At 54.9% G+C, this 8623-nt stretch overlaps 1 protein-coding gene across 1 annotated transcript; it reads left to right on the top strand.

Annotated features, from left to right (window-relative positions):
• The first annotated feature begins 1843 nt into the window (after positions 1-1843).
• BATF (basic leucine zipper ATF-like transcription factor) lies at positions 1844-7659 on the top strand. Its single transcript, XM_052783753.1, has 3 exons — positions 1844-2338; positions 4170-4274; positions 7046-7659. Exons 1-3 carry the CDS (start codon positions 2273-2275, stop codon positions 7250-7252), a joined length of 378 nt encoding a protein of 125 aa, XP_052639713.1. The 5' UTR covers positions 1844-2272; the 3' UTR covers positions 7253-7659.
• Positions 7660-8623: the final 964 nt, after the last annotated feature.

Consider the following 8623-nt stretch of genomic DNA (forward strand, 5'->3'; position numbering starts at 1 on the left):
GAACTGGCCGTGCCAGAGGAGCCCTGACTGCTACAGCGGGGCTGCACTGCCAGGAGACGGGGTCCCTCAGTGTGGCTCATGCTGAGCAAGCAAACTCTCGTAGCCACGTTCAAAAGCGTGGAGGATCCTAGCATTTCCCTACAGCACACTGGGAGAAAAAATGCATTCAAGGCTGTGAAATGTTCAGATAATAGGGCCAAGAGTAGTGCACCAGTGCCACAGGATGTTTCTGAAGAGGGAAATAGGCCAAAACAGAGCAGTTTTTCTACTGGATCGAGGCCAGGCAATTTCCTGGAGCCACCCAGCCCATAGCCAGCCCCACGTGGTTCTTGCTTTTGGACATGTTTGCCCCTGTGTTGGCTCCAGGAGTGGCAGGGCTGGGAAGAAATGCCAGCAATGCCCGTGCAAGTCTGCACTGTGCTCCAAGCATGTGCTCCTCTGCGCATGTGCTTTCTGTGCTGCAATAAGGCTGCAAACCCAAAGCTGCCAATACTTTTGCCCTAATGACAATGGCCTCTCAAGTGCCCTTGCTGATGCCCTGTGGCTGAGGCTTGCTCGATGCTCCTGCTAGAGGCAGGAGAAACTCAACCAGAATACCAATATGCAACGAAAACCAGTAAGTGGGAACTGGGAATTGCTGCTTTCCACAGGAGTGGGTTACTGTGGGTGGGTTCATGCCTGTTTCTGTATCTGCTCCTCACAGCACATGCGAGAACTTAGCTGCTCCAAAGACGTGTGCTCCTGCCTGTGGATGGAGAGCCTGTTGGCATGTGGTCCTGGTTCATCCTGCTGGCTCTGGTGACTTGAGCAGATCAGAAAGCAAATCACTCTTGCTTTGGCACTCCCTGCTCCTGCACTGTCACCTCCAGAGCCGCTAGCACGGGTACTCTGACGGTACTCCTCAAGCCCTGCTGCCCCAGGGGCTGCTTGCACTTCTTCAGTCTATTGAGGCTCGTACTAAGGATGGAAGTAGTCCCACACAGCACAGACCAGGGGAGAAACAAAGGGATGCAAAGCAGCTTTCCTTTGCTGCCGTCTGCATGGGCCATGCCCAAGTTGGGTGCTGGCAGAGGGAGAGTAGCAAGGAAACAACCTCCAATGTGCCATAATGCTCCTGTCTCCCCATGGTCCTGTCCCATGTCATCTACTGCCAGCTGTGGTGAGGGGGCTAGAGGGGAGCAGGCAGGGAGTCAGGACCCCTATGTGACAGTCTCACATCCCCTGGGGTGTAGCCACGCTCACACCATGGTGTGGAGTGAGAATTAGGTCTAAGGTTTAGCTTCTGGGTCCATAGACCATTACGTTTACAGCACTTTAATTTGTGTGCCAGGGTTGATGTTCCCCTTACGGGCCCGTGGTGAGGTACTAATGAGCATTTTAAAGCGCTAAAGAGCTTTGCCTTATAGAAAATATCAGTCCTACCAAAACCAGTCCAAATGTTCTACAATCCCAAACCTTTCTTAGGTGGGGCTGGTGCTTCGTTGTACACATGGGAGCCATCTGCTCAAAGAGCATTTACGTGGCACCTGCTGAGGGTACCCGTTCCCTCCCCAGGACCCACGTCAATGGTGTCGGGGGCAGTGGGAGGGGGTAGGTGGGTTGTGGGGAGGTGGGTGGCTGCCTGGGAATTTCCCTGGCTGGGCTGGGGTGGTGGAGGCTGCCCGGGTCTGGACCAACCCCCTGCCCATGCAGGGCTGGCACGGTGCGTGGTGCCCCTGGAATTTCTGGGGCTCCCGGCAGCACCTCCTCCGCACTGCCCTCCTTTGAGGGTCCAAGTTTCGCAGCCAGAGCCGGGGCTTTTCTTCCTTTCCATCTCTGCTGTTTGTCTCAGAGAAAACCCATCTCACTGTTTTTCAACCGCCTGAAGGTGTTTTTCGGGGGTTTTTCAGGCTATTTTGAAGCTCATTTTTCCCAGATGTGCTTTTTTTTTCTTCTTCTTTTTTTCTTTTTTCTTCTTCTGTAACTTTTCTTCTTCGCCTTAAAGTTTCCGGCCACGTGACTTTCAGCTTACATCCCCGAGGTTCTGAGAAACCACAGGAGGCCGAGACCTAAAGGGAAGGTGCAGAGGCTCCGAGAGGAGCGGCAGAGAAAGTGGCAGAGCGCAGGGCAGGAGGACAGCGTGCCTCCAGGACGGGTGAGAGCTGGGAAGCCAAGGGCCATCTCAGGGGGGACAGAGGAGGGCAGGGGAGAGGGAAGGGAAGCGAGACAGAAGGCAAGCACACCAAGAGCACAAAGGAAGCTGAAGAGGCCCTGGGAGCCAGAGACGGGAGCCATGCCCCACAGCTCCGACAGCAGCGACTCCAGCAGCTTCAGCCAGTCTCCCCCTCCCAGCAAGCAGGTAAAGTGGGGACCGTTCCCCCGCTCTCCCCAGCTGGAGACTCCTTCACGGTGGGCCATGGGTGGGCAGGAGGAAGGGTGGCATCCACCGCTGGTGTTTTCACAGTGCAGTATGGCGGGGCTTTCTAGGAACGGCTGTGGGGAGAGGGATGCGGGGCTGAGCCAAGAGCCTTGGCAGAAGCACCGGCCACCAGGCTGGGTACGGGTGGAGAGAGGAAGCCTGGTTACCTGGGGCTATGCCAGGGGCAACTGGGGGGCCAGGACACCCTGGACACCGTGGGCCCTGCGATACACGCCAGGCAGGCAGCAGGCAGGAAGCTTTGGTGTGAGAGTCGGTGCTCTGGTGAGGAGCCTGAGTGTGCACCTCGTCGCCGTGGACCGGGACGGCTCAGAGGCAGCCTGCCTGCTTCCTGCTGCCGCAGACAGCACTCAGGACCCTCAAAAGCTCTGCCACTTTGGGTCTGCTTTCTTTTCTGGTCAGCCTCAGAGGTTTTGTGTCTCAGTAATGCTTGACAGAGGGATTTGGTTTTGTCGCACGGGGTACCTTAATGGTAGGTCTTTTGCTGGCAGATACCGACGCAAGTCCAAGGTATTTCCACTGCCTTTTCTGGCTAAGCTTTATTATGTCTATCATTTGCCATTTCTCTAGGGCTGGCAACAACAGCAAGTACCTGAGATTTTGCTCAGAAATCTTGGGGATGATCAGGCCAGATGATTTTGGGCTTGCACCCAGGGGCTGGGAGGCATCCTGGTAGAGAAGGGGATAAAGCACAGGGGTTGCCAAAGCATAGGGACTGGACTTGGTGCAGGACTTGGGACCTGCTGTATCTGAGACATTTGTAGGGTACTGAAGGCAAGGATAAACGGTTAAGTTCAAAGAAAAGATCTTGGGCGGGGTGGAGGGGGGAGAGGATGTGGACAGACTGATGGGCTGGGAAGATAACTTTTGTGGCTGAGTTTTGTAGTCCTGTGGAGAAGCAGTGGTGTGAATGTTAGAGAGCCTACAAAAGAGGCAGTGCAATATGAAAATAGAAGATGAAAGAGTCTGTGTGACGGTTTCAACTGTCAGAAGGGAGCAGCAAGACCAGATCTCTGCAGAGAACGGTTCCTGCATGAAGCTCATGACCTGGGGCCTGGAGAGCTCTGCTCTCCCCCTGCCCAAGGGGCTTGGGAGTGTTGCAGTCAGCATTGCAAGCTTTGCTACCACAGGACTCCAGAAAAGAGCAAGGACAGAGATCAGAGAGCTGGAGCAAATGAGATCTGGGGAAAAATGAAAAGCTCTGAGTTTGTCTAGTTAAACAAAGCAGGGGCCACATTGCACTGTAAGGGTCTGCAACAAATACAGCCTGAGAGAGAAGGGTGATGGAGAGGCGGTGGGACCTACAGGGATGAGAGGAGGAAAACACGGGCTGAATTTCTGGAAAGATGGTTTAGCCAAGGACCTGGAATATCTGCAGTGCCATATCCCCACAGAGAGATGGGGAAGGGAAAGGTTTTCTGTACAAGGGATTCAAATTGTCTGTGTTCCAGAGAGAGGTCCTTACTCTGGCCCCTCAAGCCATATCCCAGACCTGTGTCTTGGTGCAGGGATAGTGGTCATTTCCCAGCTGTGCCAGGACACCCAAGGGTATCAGACTTGCCCCTCCTGGCAACGGGGATGTAAAAAGCATCACACATCCCTGGGGTATGGCTTTATCCTGGTGCTGAGGGTGTGTATCCCATGTCCTGTGCTTCAATGATGTTATCTGCTGTGTCCCGTTCCCACCTACTGCCCTGCAGGAGCAGGGGAAGGGAGGGGATGACCTAGTCATTTCCATGCCTTGTTTCCCTAGGACTCTTCTGATGACATGAGGAAAGTCCAAAGGAGGGAGAAGAATCGCATCGCTGCCCAGAAGAGCCGCCTGAGGCAGACCCAGAAAGCAGACACGCTGCACTTGGTGAGAACTCCCACCCTTCCCGTTCCCAGCACTGAGGGCTCACACAGGGGACAACGTGCTTTTCCTCTGGGGACTCAGAGCGGAGGTGCTCAGTTGAGGCCGGACAGGAAAAGCGAGGCCAGGGCAGGATGTAGGTGACAGCACTCGCAGCAAGAGCACATAGCCCAGGATGACTGCCACTGAAGCATTTAGTTTTGTAGCTAGTTTTGAATCCATCTTTATCTCTCAGTCTGATATTACTGATTTCCTTTCCCAGCCTCTTCCGACTGGCTCAGTCAGAAGCTCTTTGAAAGCACAGGCTCACCTGGGCTGGCTCTCCCCAGGTTTGTTCTTCATGCCATCATTTATGCAGCAGTGCAACGGTGTACAAGGATGCTTTTCTGAGGTGGTAGTGCTTTGTATTCATTGGTATGGATGATGGTGCAATATGGAGCTGAAGGGGCCATCTCCTCTGGTCTGTTCCCTGAGATACCACACAGCATAGATAAATAAATATTAATAATTTTCTAATATTTTTAAATGTCTCCATGGTAGCGCTTGTATCTCTTTCTACATCTGAACACTGTACAGTACAGTACCTGGAGGCTTTTCCTGTTGTTTAGCATGGATTTTCCCTCCTTTGGTTTCACCCTGCTGTCCCACTCTCCTTCTGTGGCACTGTGGGCACTCCTGTGGCTCTTCCCAGTGTGAAGAATCAGGCATCTTCTTTTCAGGATGGATGATCACTTCTGGCTGTGTGTGTTTGGGCAGGAGTGTGTGGTCAGTGTTGGAGCACAGGGGCTGGGCTCCTTTGCATTTTGCACGTTGGTAAGTGCAGTCTGTCTCATGTTTTGGGCCACTGGCGGGCAGGCTGCAGAACATGCAGCCTGCAATGGGCAGAGATCATCTTTATCCCTGTGCTGGGCTTGGCTGCCCTTTGAAAAGTGGTCGTTGGGCTTATGTTCTAAAAACCATCCTTTGACTTAGTGGTCTTCATATTCCCCCAGATCCCCATTTTTGGGAAGAATTCTTGAGAAGCCGGTCCTGAACCTTCCTCCTTACATAGTGCCCTCAGTCCATGGTTGGAGCTGGGTCTAAGACAGAGATTTCACTCTTTTCTCAGTAGCTGATGATCCTTCTAGAGCTGACATGGCTCTAGGCTGATTGCATTACATCTGTCAGCAGCGATCGCTCTGGGCGACTGTGCCTGAGAGAGGTGAAGAGATACCCTTTCCTTGGGATTAGTGCTCTCTCCAGGGTAATCCTAGAGATGGATATGGGCTCTGATCCTCCCCCAGGAAGATCCTGCATAGCTGTGCACCAAGAAGAATTGGGCTGCTCTTCTCAGAGTGGATGACAAACCACTTGCTTACGAGATTACTACTGCTCAGCCAGCATTGATAGCACACACTCCTTGCCTTCCCATGGGGATGGGAGCAGGGGGGCTAAGCCCAGTTTGGTTCAGACAGAGAGGATCCTGGCATGCAGCTGGAGAAATGGGGGGAGGCAAGTAGAGGACGGATGGTGAATTTTTGCTAATGTTTTTCCAATTCCTGGCGGACAGTGACTCTGATGCTCCTCGGTTCATTCCCCGAGCGCTCTTTGCCTTTGTTCTGCTCTGCATCAGGGACTTTGCTTCTCTGATGTGGTTCTGCCCAGAAGAGCATGGCTCAGCTTGAGTTGTGGTGGTATGAAAGGAGCCAGCAGCTCCATCTGCCCCAGGGCTTTATAGCTTGTGCTTTGACGGGAATGAGTCATGGGCAGGCTGGGGCTCCCAGCCCCCGGGTGATTCCCGTCAGCTCCTGAGTTCGATGTCAGTCATGACTTCCAAAGCATTTAGTCACGTCTGAGAGATGCCCGTTTGCTGTGCGAGCTCCTCCTGTGACAGCCGCTCTAACTGCTGGGTGTGTTTCAACCTGTGCGCAGAGGGCTGGCACTGTCGGAAGTCAGTGTGGCAGCAGAGGGGCGAGCGGAGGGGTTACAGGTGCGCTTTGCTGAGATGGTGGTGCAGCTTTCCAGGGCCTCAGAGCACTGGGTCCCACTTTAGCTGTCTCGGCTAAGTTTGCAGAGCCTGCTGCCACGTCCTCCCTCCCTCCTCTGGTCCTGCCCAGGCTGCTGGCTCCATGGTCGGTCAGTGCCTGGGATGCTCCAGCCTGGAGTTGGCTGCGCTTTGGCAGCAGTAGAGGGAGCAAAAGCTCCGATGCTCTCGGGATCGTGGAGACAAGGCTGAGCATCATTATTAACCCCTTTGTTGTTATTCTCATTAATAACACTATTAATTCAGTTCTTCTGAGGCCTCGGTTTCTCTTTTCTTCTGACTCAAGCGTCTCCCCCTCCTCCCCACCGTGCCGCTGGTTTCCCCGGCTGCTAGCAGGAAGCAGTGAGTCTTTTCTTTCCAGGGCAATGACAGGTTTCCTGTGGCAGGTGGTTTTCTGCTTAAAGACGGCGGTTATTCAGCACGCCCTCCCCCCGGCCGGGTGGCCCGGGAAGCAGCCGGGCGGCGTGCGTGTGCGTGAGAGGGAGCGAGAAAGCCTGGGCGGGAGCACGCCACAGTCACTTCTCGTAAGCCAGGGCTGGGGAGCGGTGGCTGGGGCCACCAGCGTCGCACCCGCGCCCAGCCCGGCCGGCTGGGGGAGGGGGGTTTGCCCAGGCGCGGCTCTGCCGAATTTACCGGAAACATGTCATTCTGGAAACTCTGCGGGGCAGAGAGGTGCGGGACCGCGACCCCTGTGTCCCCAGCTCATCTCTGAGGCTCCCGTGCTGAGGAAGCCCCTGTGGTTTTGTCTCCTCAGGAGAGCGAAGACTTGGAGAGGCAGAACGCTGCCCTGCGCCGGGAGATCAAGCAGCTGACGGAGGAGATGAAGCACTTCGCCTCGATGCTGAGCTCCCACGAACCGCTCTGCTCCATCCTGACGTCCCCTCCACCGCCTCCAGAAGTGCTGTACACCACACACTCCTTCCACCAGCCCCACATCAGCTCCCCACGCTTCCAGCACTGAGCCAGCCAGTGGAACGGCAGCCTGCCAGCTCCACTGATGGCAAGAAGCAACTTCATGGGGCTTGCTTTTCCACCTAAGGGAGAGGGACGGACAGGCAGACAGACACCCCTTCTCAAAGTGTGTACTCTGAGTGACTTGCCTAAGACTTGCTCCCTGTGCAGAAATGGGAGAGCCACCAGGAGGCATCTTTGGGCAGTTTCCAGCTTGGATCCTGGGAAGAGGAGGCATTCACAAAAGGGCACCAACCCCCGTTCCCTGGTGCTTGTTTGGCAAAGCTCGCAGGAGCATGCGGCACCAGCAGCCTCCATGCAAGCGGCTGGCTGTGGCGCGCAACAGCCGGAGCTCCAGGGAGAGGAACGGGAGCATGGGCGGAGGGGAAGGTTGGGGGCCACAGAGTACCAGGGCAAAACGGGTTTATTTTTGTAAAATAAAGATTGAAAATGCTTAACTCTTTGTTTCCAAAATAGGACCCAGGCCACTCCTAAGGCCCGGCATGACACAGTGAGGATGCCAGCAGCAGGAGAACAGCCCTGAGTGTGCTGGTGTCTAATCCAGGGCCAGCAGCTGGACCCCCACATTTAGAAGGGGGGCCCATGTACATGGGCTGGGCAGGCTGAGGAGCAATGGTTTGTGGGGTGATGGGGTCCCTGGGGGAGATGGGTCCCTTCTTGCTGAAGGGCTGGATCTGGCTAATGAGTCTGACGTGCCATGTAGGATCACAGGTCTCTTCCCCACTGAGCCCCTCAGCTCCCTGCTGCCGAGGGCTAGACCTCCATGTGCTTCCCTTGCATGTGTGGAGGTGCACTGCTGTATTGTGTAACCTCACGTGTGGGTCTTGGTGGGCTGGTGGAGCCTTCGGCTTGACCAGCAGCACAGCTGGCAAGGAGCATCGCAGCGTAGAGGGGCGTGGTGATGCTGTGCTGGACTGCACAGGGGAAACAGGACCTAGCAGGACCCTTGCTCCAAGGCACCCTGCTATAAGGCACATAGCTACAGCCTATGCTGTTTCCCCTTCCCCACCAGTCACAGCTCCACAAAAGGCTGCTGCACTACCTCATGCATTGAAGCAGATGAAACCTGAAAGGTCAGTAAAGAGTAGATTAGTTCTGCTGGGTCTGATCTAGTGGAAACACAAGTCAGTCCATACAGATGGTCTCCACCAGCCAGCAGTCTGCCTATCAGCCCCACTCTACGCACAAGGCTGAAGCCCACCTGCCAGCGCAGGTCCTGTTGCTAATGCTGGCTCAGGATTGCTGCCATCTCCAAGGAGCATCAGCTGCAGTCTTTTCAGCATAGGGTACCACAAGCAGTGCTGCTGACGTAGGCTTTTAACTGAGCTAAATGGACCCAATTTGTAGACACCCTCCTTTC

Source organism: Harpia harpyja, chromosome 3, assembly GCF_026419915.1.
Source record: "Harpia harpyja isolate bHarHar1 chromosome 3, bHarHar1 primary haplotype, whole genome shotgun sequence".
NCBI classification, from domain to species: Eukaryota; Metazoa; Chordata; class Aves; order Accipitriformes; family Accipitridae; genus Harpia; species Harpia harpyja.

What these genes read in the sequence shown, in the direction of transcription:
- BATF (XM_052783753.1), top strand. Translation starts at nt 2,273, where the DNA reads ATGCCCCACAGCTCCGACAGCAGCGACTCCAGCAGCTTCAGCCAGTCT. An exon ending in CTCCCCCTCCCAGCAAGCAG is followed by an intron (nt 2,339 to 4,169) that starts GTAAAGTGGGGA and finishes TTGTTTCCCTAG; the next exon opens with GACTCTTCTGATGACATGAG. An exon ending in AAGCAGACACGCTGCACTTG is followed by an intron (nt 4,275 to 7,045) that starts GTGAGAACTCCC and finishes TTGTCTCCTCAG; the next exon opens with GAGAGCGAAGACTTGGAGAG.